At 39.6% G+C, this 18,144-nt stretch overlaps 1 protein-coding gene across 1 annotated transcript in view; it reads left to right on the top strand.

Annotated features, from left to right (window-relative positions):
• The first annotated feature begins 1,589 nt into the window (after window positions 1-1,589).
• Window positions 1,590-18,144, top strand: part of dpp6b (dipeptidyl-peptidase 6b) — a 66,429-nt gene continuing 49,874 nt past the window's right edge. The window contains exon 1 of the mRNA XM_053330140.1: window positions 1,590-1,796. Within this exon, the coding sequence (XP_053186115.1) occupies window positions 1,605-1,796 (192 nt within the window). The 5' untranslated portion in view covers window positions 1,590-1,604. The remainder of the gene's footprint in view (window positions 1,797-18,144) is intronic.

Here is an 18,144-nt window from a genome sequence, read left to right as displayed (position 1 = left end):
TTTCTGCCGTTGGAGTCAGTACGCCTTGATTACTCCTTTGCAAGCTATTATGAAATTCACTTGATTTGACTAAATGGGAGATGCAAAGCAGTAGTATTCACCAGTGGAGCTGTTTTGAGCCATGCTTTAGTGCTGCTTTGAAGTTGTACCCATGTGAAGATGACCTATTTCCTAGAAATACAGCTCGGTCCTGGTGGAGAGATAGTTTGAGCTGTCACAGTGAGAGGCTGAGGGGCGTTCGCTTGTGGCATTCATGACAGGGGTGGCAGAGATTTGAACACTTTGCTCAAGAGCCCCCACGCTTCTTCACAACATGTACACCAATATTCTGCATTTACCAGAGAGCTGCATTGCTTTAGTCTGTGTGAGGCATGAAATCACATGCAACATAGTGTATGTATGGAATTACACTTCTGGATGTGAGCTGACTGAAAATGATAGCAGAAGGAAAACTGCATAAATTAATGGAAGAAGAGACACTTTGATGGTTTGAAGTAGTATGCTACTGTAAGAGGGGGGATTCAGGAAAAACATTTTTAAAAATTCTGTAAGAGACAGATTCATGAAAGTTATTTCTAAAAAACCTTGAAAATAAATGTCATTCATGTTTCATTCTGCTGCAGGATTAAAGCTTTTTACTGCCTGAGAAAGATTTTTAGGACTCTGATTCTCTGTGAAAATGTGAACAAAAGCAAGCATATTTGTATTAGGCTAAGACACTTGAATACACCTCAGAGGCGTGTGGTCAGCCTGCCCTAATGCAGTGAGCCACAGAGAGGCACTCGAGCTCCGCCCTGAGACCATGAGCGCATTTTGGGCGAAAATTTCACGACCCTGTTCAATGTAGTAATTAAGGACTTAGACTTAGCTAATCAGAGCTTGGAAATGAAGGTAAATTCAGTCTGAGAGTTGTACAGTGCTGGTGCATGTTCGTGCGTAAAGCAGCAGCAGCTGTGTGACAGTAGCGCTACAGTAAAGCTGCTTTCACAGTGCTGGTCACTTCTCATGCAGAGCGCGTCTGCGGAGAGTACCGCCGGGCTCTCTGCGTCCTTCACTCTCTTCGTGCGTGAGGACAGTCCGCCAAAAACATCCGAAAGTGTCGAAACATTATCTTTTTCTCTTTTGTTTTGTGGACAATTACGCGTGGTCTTGGGAGAGGGGGGTCGGTATATCTGATCGGAAACTCAGAGCATCCGCCTGCTATCTGGCTGTGGGGAGGCATCAGGAAACTGAGGAGGGGAGGCAACGTGTTGTGAATACAGAAGAGAGCAACTATTGACACCTTCAGCCCACCAGTCTGCTGTGAGTCTGGACAAAGCTAAAAGGAGATCGCTGCGAAGAAATCAGCTTTATATCGGTCTGTCACCTCAGCCGGCAAGTCATCCACTATCCATAGATGCTTATTGACTAGGGAAGTATCTTCACCTTATCTTTTTGTTCTACCCGGAGGTGAAAACTGGCAGCCTGCCATCGGTTCCCCTCGAAGCGCACAGAGAACCAATAGATCTGCCCCGGGAAAAAAATAAAAAATAAAAACCCGACCAGGCGTGATCCATCTGTGTCTCTGTCATGCTGTAAGTTGTTTTATCTGGACTGGACATATTATGGCTTCGTTGTATCAGAGATTCACCGGGAAGATCAACACGACCAATTCCTTCCCGCACCCACCTGAGGCCAGCCACCTTCTCGGTGGACAGGTTGCAGACGAGGAAAACGCAGCGAAGAACCCTCAGTCCCTCGTCGATGGCAGACCTCACGTCCAGTACCGCAAGAAATGCTTGCGGGAGGATGAGGATGTAAGATACTTATCCTTTATTTGTCAGCATAATACCCCTCCTCACCCCCACCTCCCACCACGTATGCAAAAATCTCCAGATTGTGTAGTTTAGATTATTCCACTTCAAAGAGGCACACACTCAGACAAGTATGCAGTCATAGGCCTATACTGTTTATCCCTGATGATACACAAACTGTAATTGGCTGGTCAAGAAAGTTTTTAAAAGGTTGATTTTTATTCAGTGACACCTGCGCTCCTGTTTGAATGTGTGTTTGGTTGTACTGCAATGTTTTTTATGTCAATCTTTCTTCTCATTCTTAATGTTTTTTCCATTAGAGAGGGCCTGATGAAAGCTCAGTGTATGTGCCTTTTGTCAAACTGATAATCAAAGGTTGTCAATGCCTTTTAATATTTTTAAAAGCATCCGCATCACTGGCATGTTTATAACAGATAATTATGAAGCCGATGATGATGATGGCTTAATAGTCTCTGTCAACTGTCTGGATTTTCTGTGTCTGTCTGCAAAGAGAGACTGTGATTTCTTCTGACGCTGTCCGTGGTGCTGAAATGCAAAGTGCATTAAAAGGCTGTTTTAGTCTTTGTCTGTGGGAAGTTATGATTGTAATGCTGTTTTTGAGTGTGTATTTTTTAAGATTGGATTTGGGTTTTGATGATGGTTACCACCTTAGCAGTTACTGGAGCCACAGAATTTAAATTTGGTCAAAGAGGAGGAAGCAACAGTGGAGGGTTAGGGCCTTGATGAGTAGTGAGATGTCTTTGAGTAGTGGCCTACTATTTCTTGTTATGCTATTTAGATTTTAAGACATAAGTTGCACTTCTTGCAAAGAAATGCATTTTGTGGTGTTTGTTGCAGATACGTCACAGCCATTTAACTGTTAAACATTTATTTTCAAATGACATGAAGCTGAATTAAGTTTCTCTATATGAGGCTAGAGATGACCTATAATTTGCAGATATAGCCGCTTGTGTGTGCGTAATGAAAACTTTGCTTTTGCCCAGGTTGATCAATGTTTGCCAAAGATTTGTGGTAGTTAGAGATGTTTTTTTTTTAAATATTTTGTTGGCATAGACGCCTTTATTTATCAGTAGACTGACAGGAAACACTGGAGAGAGAGGGGGGTGTGACATTCTGCAAAGGACCTCCAATCGGGATTCGAACCGGGGTCAGCTACGTATATGGCATGCGCTCTAACCACTCGACCACTTGTGCACCAGCAGTTAGAGATGTTAAGGTTTCATTCTTTGTGCGGACCACTGTGAGCTTGAATGAAAATCTTTAAAATGTTGGTTCTATTTTTCCATCATCAGGTTGACATCTAAGTTTGTTTCTGGCTTCTTTATATATATTTTCTTTCCAACCAAAGAACTCAGAAGCTGATTTGACTTCCTTGAACTAAACTGTCTGAACAAGTAATTGCACTGCACATTATATGGAGCGCCTGGTAAAATATCTCATTAATAGGTTTTGCTTGTTTGCACCAACACAAACCTACAATATACACAAGCAGACCACTCTGGCCTTTTATCTTTAAATGGTTGCCAACACTGAGATGTTCCTCTGAATTATTGATATCTGTCACATTGAGAATCAAGTGATAAGACTGCAAACAGGCTAAACACTGACACTGCTTGGGCTGTCAACAGCAACACCTCGGCAGGGTGAAGGAGTGAAGGCAATTTCTCAGTGCTCACCGTATTCCCTTATTTCCCTATTCCCTTATTTCCTTCAAAATGCCCCTGTGTTTATTTTAATGAGGTACCTCACTGCTGGCAATTTCCGAAATCAAGCTTTTCTCAAGCAATTAAACCTCAGGATTGCATTTTAGGACTGTGACCAGGAGCTGTTATTCTACTGCTAGATTTCCAACATATTTATTAGGTTTGCACTGTTAACCTTGGGGTCACCTTTAGTCCTGATGTCCCCCTGAGTAGTGCTGGAGCATGAAATTGCCTTTTGCCTCAGGAGATGGGGAGACCATTTCAAGGAGTGCTATTTTCATTCCCCCCCTCCAGTAAAAGTTTGAACGTGCTATTGTTGTTTCCCTTTATTTTTCAGAGGGGCAAAAATTGACTTGGAAATTGCATGAATTTAATTTCACTTATCTTCATATTTAGTTTTGTGATTGTTCACCCATGTTCTAAAATCCCTCATTTCCAGATGCAGGTTTGAGGCAGTAGATTACTGTGAGCTGGTAAAAAAAAAGAAAATAATTTGTTTTTTTTGGAAACAACTGTTTAATTTGTTTACTGCAGCGTGTTCCTGAGATCCCAAAATGCAGGCATATTTGTTTGTAGGAGAGCTGTGTGTGCCTGTGTGTGTGTGAGATTGATTAATTGTTGTGCTCTGTGTGTGTGAGTGTCACTATTTGGTAGTTGAATTTGAGTCACAGAGGGAGATATCAGCAGGAGTTCTTTCCTTCTCGCTACCCTTTACTGCAAATAGAAAACCTTGAGTGTCCTGAATTAATGATTGTTTTATGCAAAGGTGAAATATGGTGACATTTCACCATCAGACTGGTGACAGATTCGTGGCTTGGCCTGTAGTGATGTTTCCATTATGTGCACAGTTAAAGAGAAAATGGAAACGTTTCCTCTTTTTTTTAATCTAACGTTGTTATAATAAAAGATGACATGTGTGCTGGAGTCACAATCAACATACATATGATTGGTGACAAATTAAAGGAAAAACCAACATAACGTTTCTTAGTAAGGTGTTGGGCCACCATGTGCTGCCACCATGTGCTGCCAGCACAGCTTAGATGCACCTTGGCACTGATTCTGCAAGCCTCTGAAATCTACTGCAGGTCACCATTCTTCCAAAAGATATCCCCTAATTTGGTGTTTTGATGATGTAATGGAGAGCACTCTTTAACATGTCAATCCAAAATCTCCAGTCAGTGTTAAACTGAGTTGAGATCTAGTGACTGTTATTCACATCATTTACATACTCATCAAACATTCAGTAATCCCTTGGACCCTATGTCATCATGGAAAAGACCATTCCCATCAGGATAGAAATGTTTCATCATAGGATAAAGGTGATCACTCAGAACAGCTTTGTGTTGATTTGACCCTTCCCTCTAAGGGAACCATTTTCGTGGTGAACACCACACATGGACTCTCCCACTTGAGAATGTGGTGGAGATGACTCATTTGACCATATGGTTTTTGCAACACTTACTTTGTAATGAGGGTTTTATGCACTGCAACCCTGCTATAATATCCCTCCCTAAGTAATTGTCGACAGACTGTTCTTGCTGACACAGCCTGATCTCGTCCTGCGTTGACATTCCCAGTAACCTGAGGGAGTGTTGCTCTTCTGTTTTTCCTCACATATCACAGTAACACACAAGCATCATGGTCATCAAATGTGGGCTGTCGACCTTAATTTCCGATCCTGTTTCTGATGTCTTTCCTGTAGATCTAAATGCAGATGTCACTTTAGTCACTGTTCTTATTGAAACACCAGCAGTCTTTGTGCCTGAAGCTCCTGCCCCAACAATGAACCCTCTTTCAAAGTCACTTAGATCTTTTCCTCTTGCCATCTTGACATAAAATCAGAATCAACTGGGCCTGCTCAGTATTTTTTATATGTGCATGCATACAGCAATGCTTAATTGTACCATGTAGTGCATGGTGCACCTGTGTGGAAGCGCCTGTTATGTTTATCCACTCATTTCTTCTGGTTTTGCTTTAGTTTGTCACCCGTCTATATATCAAATGACAGAGTAATTATTTATACAGTTTTTTCTATGAAGGTTGAAACTTGAAAGCTCAACAAGTTTTTTATGAACTTTTCCAACACATAAAGACCATAATGCAACCCAAGACAACACCTTACAATAAATCTTTGAAGAACAGATAAAAGAACTAATGTGGGTGCATAGCTAATACAAATAAAATAAGACAGACTGTCATGAAAAAGTACAAATGAAATGCAGCAAAATGGGGAAGCACCAAAATAAATAAATAAATAAATAAAAATGTAGGAATATTTACTTCCTGTTACGTTTTCTTTTTTATATGAACTACAAAATCAGACCAGACTTCATAGTAGTCCCCTTGATCATTGTAAGTCGTCACAATCAAGAGATTCAAAACAGGCGATGTCAGTTAAACAATCAACTGACTCTTCCAGTGGCTACGAACAATCCTTAAAGTGTCACTAAAATAGATTTATTCCTTGTTTTTCAGTCAAGCTTTCTTCATTTCAAAGCAACGTTCCTCATAATCCTTTTGTGGAGTCGTATATTTTAGGAGGCGAATTACTTTTTACATTTATTACCTTTGCGTTTTCTAAAAGCATTAAACATTTTACTGATAATAGATGAGGCACATTGCAGGTTCCTGCCTCAGGCTGCATGCTGCTTAAATCACAATTATATAGATGTGATTATATTTTATCATACTGTGTTGATTTGTAGAAGATTTAGCATCATGAACATGTATATTTTTAAGTAAGACATTTTTACTCAAAAATGCTCGAGATAAAATATGTTATTAGTGATTTGTGATGGCAACTGTGCATTCATGTGTAGCTATAAGGTCTAGTCATTAGGAAAAAGCTTATCTCCCTCAAGGCTACCTTAATCTGAGGCTGCTACTCTGAAATGCATTAGTATTTTTTTTCTCCTACCAGGCTGCAGACATTTGATTAAAAGTACACTGGAAGTGTGTTTTAATATGACTTTTAATGAGCTTCTCCTGCTTACATTTACTTAGCTTACAACAATGCCCTTAAAACAGGGAGAAGGTGGGAGATTGTCCCTGAGGAGGATGCTACCAAAGAAGAAGTGGCTTTAAGACAGTATAGGTACATCTCTGGGGATGAACACAAAGAGCACAAAGAGATTACTGGGATGGTTTTTCTAGTGTGCATTGTATTTCAGCGTGTATTCTTTGCTGGATATTGTTAGCATCATTATACCTGCATGATGGTCATTGGTTAATTCATTTGCTTATGTTTGAAGTTGGTGCACTCTATATTATCAAAGGTAAATTCTCTACACACATAATTTTGTTATCGTGTTTTGGATCGTAGCGAATTGGAGTTCAAAAGGAATAAATCATAAATTACCCTGACTGTCTGATTTAAGTGTAAAATTTATTTCACTGGATTCATTGGATACAACTGCCCACGGCTGCCAAACACACACATATACACACTGCACGCTGCTTGTCCTCATGTGCACTTCACTGTTCCTTCTACTTAGAGATACTCCAGATCTGAGTAAGTTGGTCTGGCCCTGTTCCCAACTCTTACTTTAGCTCTGTGCTCCCTTTGAGGTCCAGAGCTCAAATAAATCAGCCCGACAGAGCTCAACAAGAGCAGGCAGATAAAAGAAAGAGAGCAGCGAGATGTGATAAGCTGTCCTCATTATCTCTGTGGCCAGACTAACTGTGTGCTTCAGGTGATGGCTGCTTACTGAGGGCTGCCACAGACTTCATTACCTGCTGCACTCATCCAAAATGATCATGTGCTGTGAGATGACCACCTCTTACAACACAGATCTGTGAACAAAGCTGGATTGGAAAAGGTTGTCGGAAGAGAAGGATGTGCAACAAACATCCCTGTCCAGACTCCAGCTGGGGGATGTTATGGTTCATAGTCCACACTTAAAACCTTTTAAGCCACCAGGGCACCACTTTATGTTGTATCTTTATGGCACAACTGATACTTTGTACTTCCGTTGCGACAGTCGTAAGTGAAGTGTCTGTGCTCATTTATGAATGTGACACAGTTTACATATAGGTTAACTGAACTGTCCATGTTACGGTCATGAAAAAAAAGGAAAATGCGTTAATGAAAAAAAAAGAATTTGGAGCCTTTTATTCTATTTTGTGATATCCTTTTTTTCTTCAAATAGAGTGACAAAACATTTTTTTAAAAGCACCAAAGTTCATTTTCCAATTTCATTTTAGAATAGGATATCAGTTGAGATTGAGGTACATGAGTTTAACAACCTGCCTTGTGAATTCTGCATAATGTTCTGGACTTGGATTTGTTTTCATATTGTAGCCTAAAGCTGTGGCTGAATAACGGCATATGACTGAGTTGTGTGGTTTATTGTCCTCTACCTCTATCCACTAAAACAATGTCAGCATCTCTGCTATGAGTACTGATATCTGATCTGAAATTCTATATATGTTATTAATTCTTAATTCAGGAACGGTTACTCCAAATATACACTCTCTCTGGATCCTTTGATCGATCGATCTAATAGATCGAGATCGATGAATCTGCAAATATTAATTACATTCATGTTGCAGATGAGATTTCTTTGACTATATCACCTGACTTCTATCTTGTTATTATTCAGTATGCATAGATCAACTTCAGGTTCTGGGATTATCCATGATGGTATGACTGACCAACAGACTGGATTTATGCTTATTTCCAAAGTTTGTTTTTGCCTTTCTTGCTCTACTTCAGCTTTAACAGAGGTGATTGAATTTCTGCCTAATCAGCACTATCCAGCTGGGTATTGCATGATGTCAACTGTTTTTTTTATTTTTTTGATGGTTTACATGTTTCATATTTTACTTACTGTATTTTCGTAGTCACCATTGGTTGATTAGGATGGAAATGATGTAATTTCCACACTCTTATGTATGAGCCTTTGAACCTTTTCAAAAAACACCTATTTTGTCTTATTTTACCTTTCAAAAAACACACATGGTCTTGAATTTTAAAATGAATCCAAACTATAGCAATTGATACAACCTAAAATTCAAGATTAAATAATCATAATCTTTATTTTTGGAGCACTTTTGCACTTCTGTGAAGCCATGTGAAGTTGAGCTAAATGCTAATGCAACTATGTTAACACACTCACAATGACAGCATGGACATTTTTAGTGGGTATAATATTTAATAATAATAATAATAGATATAGCACCTTTCACAAAACCAAGAACGCTTTACAAAAGATAAAACAAACAAATAAACAAACAAACAAACAAATAAACAGAAACTAAAAATCAAGACTGAGCAGAAGAAGAGGAAGAGAAGTGTTCAAGTGCTCAACATTTATAACAAATTAAGTTTCCAATAATATTTACACAGGTTTAAATGGAGCTTAAAGTTTAAATGTCATCAAATTTACCATTTTCACTATCTTAACTTAACATGTTAGCTCTCATATTTGCTAATTGTACGCATGAAGCTAATGGTAAATATCATTAGTTTAAACTAGTGTTGGTAGCAAATTGAAATTTTGACCTGATGGTGGCGCTCAATGAAAAGTCATGAGATCATCAAAGTGTGTAGTCTTCATCTCATGAGGACCATAAATGTACAAACTTTCCCAGCAAACCATCCCAAAAATATATTTCAGAACCAAAGTGTCTGGCATCCCCAGAGACAAAAAACTTTACTCTCACCTTAACTTGCTCAAGGTCTCCGTTTAATATTAAAGTAATTCTCAAAACACTAATTTAGGCTGAAGACTGCAAAATGCAATTATCATAATGTTTGCTTTTAGCACTTCTCCAAACATCTCAACCTTTCAAAATTCAGTGAAAAAAAGTGCTTCACACGTTAATACAAAACATTAAAATGGACTACAGTAAAAAAGGAAAAAAAAGAAAAATTGACAATAAATAAAGAAAATACAGCTTCATGCAGGATTTCTGATCATTCAAACCTGCATGCAGTAAAAGACACACAAGGAAAAATGTGCTGTCGCCCAGCGCAGCTCCTCCCCTCCCTCAGGACAGCACAGCATCCTCAGCAGGACCTCTCGCTCAGCGTTGCCATGGTTGCAAAGGTGGAGAGGGTGAGGCTGTGAGCTCTGGGAACACACACACATTGATGCTCGCTGGTGACTCCAACGGCCATCTGTAGATGACGCAGCTCTCACATTGCACACTGACAGTCCTCTGCTTATGTCATGCAAAAAGCTACATCCACCCTAACAAGCATGACGTGCATTTTTCTCCTTTTATTATTAAAAACAGTCTTCCCCCTTTGACTCCTAATAAATAAAAGCCTCTACGCCTATTTTTGCGTCTTGGATGCCGTTGACAGTCATTCAGTATCGACCTGCTATTTTTTTTTTTTTTACGCCTCTATTCCCAGAGGGCATCTCAACAGGTCATCCATCCCCTGCTCAGCACCTCAAAGCTCTAGTGACATGTTATGGATCATCCCTCACCACACTACTGCCCACCCCCAACACCACCAGTACCACCACCTCTATGGTCCTGTCAACAGCACGTCAGCAGGTCGCTGCCTCTTCCTCCATGTGAGACTGTCCCTCTTCCTCTCGATGATTTACTGTATTATTACACAAGCTGACAGTGCATATTAGTCAGTGTTTAAATACAGCAGCTTTATTGCTCTGTGATGAGAAGGGGATCCTGAGCTTCGGTCTCCTGTGATAGATTTTCTGCTCTGAAGATCATGTGAAGTAACAAAACACACATCAGTTGTCATTAAGCCTCCATTTTATTCATATCACATACTAAATCCCCTTCACTTTGAATATTATTTTTATTTTAACAGCGACTACAATCAGTGGTTTAGCTGATTAAATATTCATGCTGTAAAAAAATAAAAATCACTCCTTTTGTCAGCCCCCCCCCTCTTGCTTTTCACAGGAGATTAACTCACCCCACAAATGTTACTTCGCTGTCGATCTTAAAAAATTCCTGCTGCTTTTTTTTTTTTTTTTTGTAAGTTGGCGTGCAGCTAAATATAACAGTCTTTTAACCCGGCTCGTTTCCATTTCTTTGTCGTCTTTTGTTCTCTGTGTCTGTTTTTTATTTATATATTCAGATTCTTTTTCAGTGTTTTCCTTTTGAGGAATAGCTTTATTAGTTGCTTTATTAGCTGTGCTGCTCTTTTTGAGAGAGAAAGAACTAGCAAGACCTCTAGATCAAGTGTGAATTTACTCTGTGGTCTGCCATTTGTTTAAAGAACAAAGTTTTTATTCAGCAGACAGCTTTACTGTTGTTTTAGATGCTAAGCATTTTTATAACCTTTCCATGCACTGTGTCTCTTTTGCCACTAGAGACTGTTGTGTTCCAGTCAATGCACCACTTTCCTCACTGTACTGTACTGTACTGTACTGTACACATCAGCATACAGTGCAGTGTAGGATTTGGTTCAGGTGAACACAGACAGATTATATGCCACTGCCTTGTCATTATAGGACTTTACTGTCAGCACTGGCAAACCTAAAAATACTTTCCAAGCCTTAAAGTTTCTACAGGCTCCTGCACAACTTGTCTAACTAAAGCCATACAGTTGCCACAACTAATATCATATCAGCCACATCCAAGATAAGGAAGATTATTTTACCTATCATTAGTACTGGAAAGTTTATACAGTCACCTGGCAACATCGACTACAGTGAAGGATTTTTCTTTGACCTGTAGACACAGAGAAAGACTTTGGCAAAGAAAGACATTGTTTGAGGAAATCAGTGGCATTGCTTTATTGTAAAATTGAATTCATGAGAGAGGGGAAAGATCAAATTATCATATTGGTTTCAGAAGGTGTTAGTGTGAAAAGACACGTGCATTTTAGCTCCCAGAAGCAAAATTGTCCTTCAGCAAATGTGATCAAAAGACTTCAATCCTTTCTTCAAATCCTTACCTTTTACGTTTCTTTTAAGACTTAAAAAGAAATGTTTCTGATTAAAGAATAAAATAACCAGATAAAGTAAATTCATCAATAATGAAGACAGAACTTTAAAGCAAGTGAAGGAAATTTCTTCTACAACATTTCTGTCAGCTAGAATTAGAGCTGAGAAGCAGAGCTGCCATTTCTCCCGAGTCCTCTCACAGTCTTTTTTTCTGAGCTGAGACCAGGCAGCAGTAATCCGTTGTGTCACACGGGCAGATTCGCTTATCGACCCCGCCATGATACAGCAGCGACACACCCCTGGGAGACGCATGAACGCAGACACATGCACACTGGCACGTATAATTTCACTGGCATATAAACACATGCGCACTCACAGAGAGAGAAAGGCAGCGCTGCAAAGTCAACAGGGTCGCAGTAAATCCTGCAGGGAGGCGACAACAGGAGCAACAAGTTTTGCTTTCATACATTTAGTAGCAACAGTGTCACAGAGGAGGAAAAGTGATAGTGTTGTTTGTGTTAGATCTCTGTGCTGATGCTGTGAAGGTGTCAGCTCCATCGTCATTTCTTTGATAGATTCATTCACAGACAGTCAATAACAAAACATACTAAACTAACATCTTCAACTCAGACGTTTTGCTGTTTACAAATATGAAAATACATAACCCATTTAAACAAGAATGAACACTTACACAGTACAGTAGACCTTAGGAAATCACTGAAAAAAACTGAAAATGCTAATATATCATTTGACATGCAAAGCTACATACTGAAAACTAAGTATTTTCTGTAATTTATTAAGATTAGCAAATCAACAACCACGTATGAACCGAACCAAGCCAATTTAAAATTGCCCCGTCCTCTCTGTAAAATGAGAGGACCCTAACCCTAACCCAAAAACCTTTAAATACCTGCAAATTATTCCGAAAAATCCCAGAAAAGTAGTATAAGTGAGGGACCTGTAAAAACACCATTACTATGTCTATACACTGAAGTGTTTCTATAGATACACACTTCAGATATTTTGACTTGTCACAGCTGGAAAGGCACATGTGTAATAACACCTGAATAAAAGCTACTTTTATGAATCAGGTGAAACAGGTGTTATACCTGTTTGACAAGCCAAGATGTTTGTAAGATCTGCTGTTGTTGGTTCACCTAAAAATGATGCCATGACTACAGGCCATCTCCTGCCTCCAGGCTCTGGTTTAGTCTTCTACTGAATAACACATGAGATTGGTTTTCATGTTGCATCCTGGCCAGATCTTGTAGGGTATTCTAGTCTTGCGAGGAGCAGCGGGAGAAAAACTTTTGTCCCTCCGGCCATGAAGGTGAGTTTGTGGTTTCTTGCTTATTCTAGAAACCTCAGTGTGGAGGTCAGATTCAGTGCAGAGTAACAAGTTGTTTCCTACATTTTAGCTCTGAATTGGTGGTGTGTTGTGCATGTGTGAAAGCTTTGGATAAAGCCACTTGCTTACCTCTTGTGTACAGATGCATGTAGGACACTGTCATCGTGGATAGCTTTTGTTCTCCTCCCTGTGCACCAACATCACATTCAGTCAGGCACATTTTGTATTGCAGAGCTTCTCCTGCGTGTTCATCATCACCTCGAGTCAATATTTCTCTCCTGTTCCTCTCAACCAGAATTCAGGAGTCAGAATGAGACCCAGAGCTCCAGGGACAAGGGGAAAAAGATTGCTTTTCCCTCAGCTGGGAGTCGAGCGCAGACTTCTGGTGCTCACATGGAGCAGAACAGAGATGGGGGGAGATAATGATTGTTTGGTGTAGCAGAGGTGGAGAGAATGGGGAGTTCTACAGAGTGACTCGCTATTCCAGAGCTGGCAGTTTGTCAAATTGTACCCCACCAAAGACGGGAAAGCTGACTTGTGATGATTGATGTTTCTTCCCTCACCAGATTGCGTGGTGCATCATGGGAATATAGGGATTTTATAGGAGGATCTTGCTGCAGTGACATTATGGCTCATGTGTGGAGATATACAACTGAGAAAGTTAAGTCTATCCGCTGGATATCCGCAATGTTTTATTGTCAGATAGATTTTAGTCTGATTTTGGTGAGGATCTGGATCTGAAATTCCACCCTTTGACCTTTTTAAATGTCCCTTATTCACTCCTGTTTTGGACTTCATCAACTTTTGAGGGAAACATCTGGCTCTTTAGCCTCTAAAAACTCCACAATGTCACCAGCAGCTGCAGCTATTTTCATTATGGATTAATCTGTTTCTGTTTTCTCAACTAGTTTAGTCATTTGGTCTATAAAATTGTTGTTTCCCAAAGCCCATAATAACATCCTCAAATGTCTTGTTTAGTCCCAAATAGAGGAAACCAGAAAATATTCACATTGAAAAGAACTTTAATATTTTTTCCTAATAATTAAATTTTTTGTTGATCAACTAAGCAATGAATCTAGTAAGTGTTGCAGCTCTAGTGTGCTGTCTGTTGCTGGATAGACAGTGCACAGTAGGTTTAATAGCTACTGGAAATTACACCAAAATACTAAAGTTCTGGGCCGTAAAAAAACACAGCCAGTGAATGTAAAGATGTTAAAGGCTCTGTAGAGCTGAGGAGAACTGCAGGGTGATAATTCTTTGTCGAGTTGTCACTACGAACAAACACTTTCTAGTTACACACACAGTTTCATTGTTAATATAATATTAATCTGTGCTGGAGACATTTGTGCTTATACTGTAGCAATTTCCCTCCTGTGCTAGCAGGAGAATTTGAGGCTATACTAAACATTCTTGCAAAGCCTTAAGGGCATGAATAGTACACTTGGTGACACGTTACAGGTATTAGCTTCACTGAGTATTAGTTGTCACCCATTTGACCTCCCAACCACCAACACAATCCTAGCCTGCATAAGTCCAGGAGCCTGTAGCTGTATGAACAGCTTTTATCAATCCAGAAAAATGGTGTTGTGGGTAAATTGCTCCTGGGAGAAAAGTAGATGGGAGACAGGATAAACAGCCCGGGGTAAAAAGCACCATAAAGTAGCCCAGCTCTGTGTGTGGTGTGTAATGCTGATCTGTGCTGAACAGCAAGTTGCAGCTAATGGCCCAGGTAAGTGGTTCAGTGCTGATTGTTGTGAAGGGGCCGAGCGCTTTGGCTTCATCCCGCACACTCCTGCAGGCTTGTGTTTCAGGGATTAGTGCGGCTGTCAGCGGCTGTCAGACACTCTGTTTCGTCTGATTCTCCCCCGGGGCTCTGATGTGACCTCTTCTGGTGTGGCACAGCAGCGGTGTCGAGTTTTTGTTGGCATTCTGGGGTCCCCTTGATGACGTGCTCTACACTTGAGAAAGCAGGGCAGTGTCTCAGTTGGGGAAAAGTCCATGCCAACATCCAAACCACTCACTCACACACACCACCATACACCCACGTGGGTACGCTCACTCACTTCAGCTTAATGTGGGGAGTGTAGAACTTAGTGCTGAGATGCTGACTGTGGGATTATTGTCGGTGAGAGCTGAGGTGTGTCCGCTTTATGATCAGCTCTTTATTGCTCTCCCTGTGCATCCTCACTGCAACACTGACGCTCCAAACGCAGCCGTGGTGTCAGAATGAAAACACGAAAGTTGTCCCGGGTGGAGAGACTGTGGAAGGTGAGTGTTTGAAGCTTTTTAGGCACATGTGTAACTTGTGTTTGTCATGTGAGGCATTTTAGTGTCATTCTTCTTACTAAATATGCTTTTAATCAGTCTGTTATCAAGCACTTGAAGGACATTTCCAAAATAAATTACCAGCTGTTCCTATGCATGAGTAGGCGTCAGAGCCTTATAGTTATTTATTTAGCTTTCAAACTGTCTGATGATGTAATGAGCACCTCAATTGACAGCTACTGATGTAAGTTGTTAGAATTTGCTGCAAAATCATAGTCATTATATCTAAAAACTTTTCAGCTGGCAAATTTTAACGCCAGGCTGTCTGTGGCGAGATGCTTAAGGGCAACCTGGTGTTATAAACATTTATTAAGTGGTGCTTCATTACAGTTTATATAAAGTATTATGGAGTGAAATTTATTTCTGCATTACGAGCTGTGTGCGTCAGTGAAATTTAAAACATTTTCCATGACTGTCTAACTTGACTGCTGGAGTGAGATGTAAAAACTAAAACCAGACACGCAGGTTCTAGTGTGGAAAGTACTTTAATGCACTTTCCTTATAGACAATACTTGTGATTAAGCAGTTTCTGCACTGTAATGCACTAAGTGCTTCCCTGTCATGCATCTGAATGATGGACCTCAATAGTGCTGACATTAATGGATAGATTGACTTCAGGTCTGTCTTAAGTGATGTCAAATAATGTCAAATGTATGAATGGATATTAAACTTTTCTCACAACTTTTCTTAAAATTGAAATTCTTAAAGCATAAAGAGTTTCTTTTGTGACAAACTCTTCCTTAGTGCAGGATAAACTGAATCTAGTTTCTGAATACAGTACTGAAACCAAACCAGCAGAACTCTTTTACTTGTTGAAGTAAAATTTGGATCATACTAGTTGCTTTGGGGTCTTAGATGCTGCCAGCATATCTCTAGCCCAGAGCCCATTACTCCTGTATCTTTGTCCCCTCATGTTCTTTTCTCTCTGTAATTAAAAACCAACCAAAGATTACTTACATAAGTGAAAATACCACCAGACTTGGTTTACAGCTGAAAGGTTTTAGCAGTGTAGTTATACAGTTTTGATGCATTTACTGATTAAATATTACTTAATTATAGACATGGTAATACATATTTTGTGGTGTTAGTAGAAACACTTTGGGGCTCAGCAGGGTGTGATGTTTCACTTGATGCTATCAGCGTCACACAGGGAGCAGGAGGAACCAATGAGACTGGCTTTGATAGACTCAGGCTACAGCTTAGCAGCTGATACTGATCTAGCAGGGCGTCCTGGGGTTTTGTCCTTGTAGTTGTCTTGATGCCTGAAATATGCATTCGCTTTGACATGATGTGAGTTTGACACGAGTTATTCAAAACACCATCCAAATCCCCTGAGAGACTGATCTGACAGAGCTGACAGTGTACAAACTGTCACAGTATGTTCGTATTTTCTGTGTTTCAAGGTTACTGACACTACTACGACTTCTACTACCACTTCTAATAATGCACTTATTTACAGGTATACCTGGAGGAAAAAGTGAAAGGGTTAGTTCACCCAAATTACAAAAGCATCCCTCACTTAATAGTATCTAGTAATGCAGATAGATGCAGATTTTCAAACATTAATATCTGTTTAACATAATATCTGGCAATTTTTCAGCTGTGAGCACCACCAATGAAATTTAGTTTTTTCTATTGGACTGGAGACAGAAATCTAAACTATTTGCATGGCTAGACAGCAGTAGATTTAAATGAGAGCAACATGTTTGTTTGTTTTTTGGTCATTATTCTAACAGCAGGGCTCTCGGGATGGAAAGGTCAGTCTGTTTATCTGTCTATCCAGCACTTTTGTCCAAAAACTGTTGGATGGATTGCCATGACATTTTGTTAGACCTTCATGGCCCCAAGAGAATAAATTAGAATAACATTGGTGATCCCTTAACCTTCCTTCTAGCACTACCGTGAGGTTGATCATTTTAGTTTTTAGGAAAATAACACAATATATATATTTTGATAGACTCCCAGAGGATGAATCCCAATGATGTTCTAAGAGGATGAATTGTAATAACTTTGATGATCTCTGTGCTTTGATCGAGCGCCATTTTAAGGTCACAATTTAAATGTGCTCAATACTGCAGTTTATGATCAATTATATGCAAAGCTGATTACATTTCTATCAGACTCTGTGCTTTGTGTTTATGTTTATTAGCGAAGATTAGCATGCTAACAGCTAAACGAAGACTGTGAATGTGGTAAACATAAAACCTGCAAAATATCAGTAGCTTTGTGTTTATTGTGGGTCGGCAACTCTCTCTCTCTCTCTCTCTCTCTCTCTCTCTCTCTCTCTCTCTCTCTCTCTGAGTTAAATGCCTCATTTGGGTCTGAAGTGCTAATAAAGAGAGATAGAGGGAATAATTAAACATAAACTAGATTGGAAATTTTTTCTTAGTTGGTGGGGGTCCTTGGAGGCTTGGAGGAGCCTGATGATGAAAACCTTTTCAAACGTGTGGTGAATGGGTAACGATGAAATGCTATTCATTCAGATGCTTCTAATTTGCTTTTAATCACTCCCCTTGGTATCTCTGCTACTCCATTCTTAAAAAGAATAGAAGAGAACTGATATATTAATTATCCTATTCTTGTATGTGATTAATTATAATTTCTTTGCCCCACTGAATCACAGTTTTTACACTTATGACTTTTGTTTATTTGATGATTTGTAAGCTCCTGATTTGAATACACCTCACACGTTGCTTCTAATTCCTTGTTTATTACCCTTGCGTATGTGCTTTATCTCCAACAAATTTCCATAACAACTTGCCAAAATGCAGTGTTCATTTTAAACTTGTTTTTCATTTTTTTCATTTTATGACCCTCTTGTAAGCCATTGATGATCATACATAAAGTTCATGAGGCTCGTAAGTCTGTTTTACGAGGACTGGATCAGCAGATGGGTTAATGCTCTGTAAATGCATGCTGACTCACCCTGCTCATCTCCTTTTTGTATAAATGCCAGATGTTCATGTGCTATACTTAATGAACAACTTTACTGCTTTCTTGTTGACATTATTTTCTCGCTGTTGTGTTTTATTATCAGACTCATATCCAGCTAGTATGATTTGCACTCAACTCCTGTTGGCTTA

The sequence above is a fragment of the Scomber japonicus genome, chromosome 12 (genome assembly GCF_027409825.1).
Source record: "Scomber japonicus isolate fScoJap1 chromosome 12, fScoJap1.pri, whole genome shotgun sequence".
Lineage (NCBI taxonomy): Eukaryota > Metazoa > Chordata > Actinopteri > Scombriformes > Scombridae > Scomber > Scomber japonicus.
The sequence above is the reverse complement of the archived record's forward strand: the minus strand, read 5'-3'. Positions and strand labels throughout refer to the sequence as shown.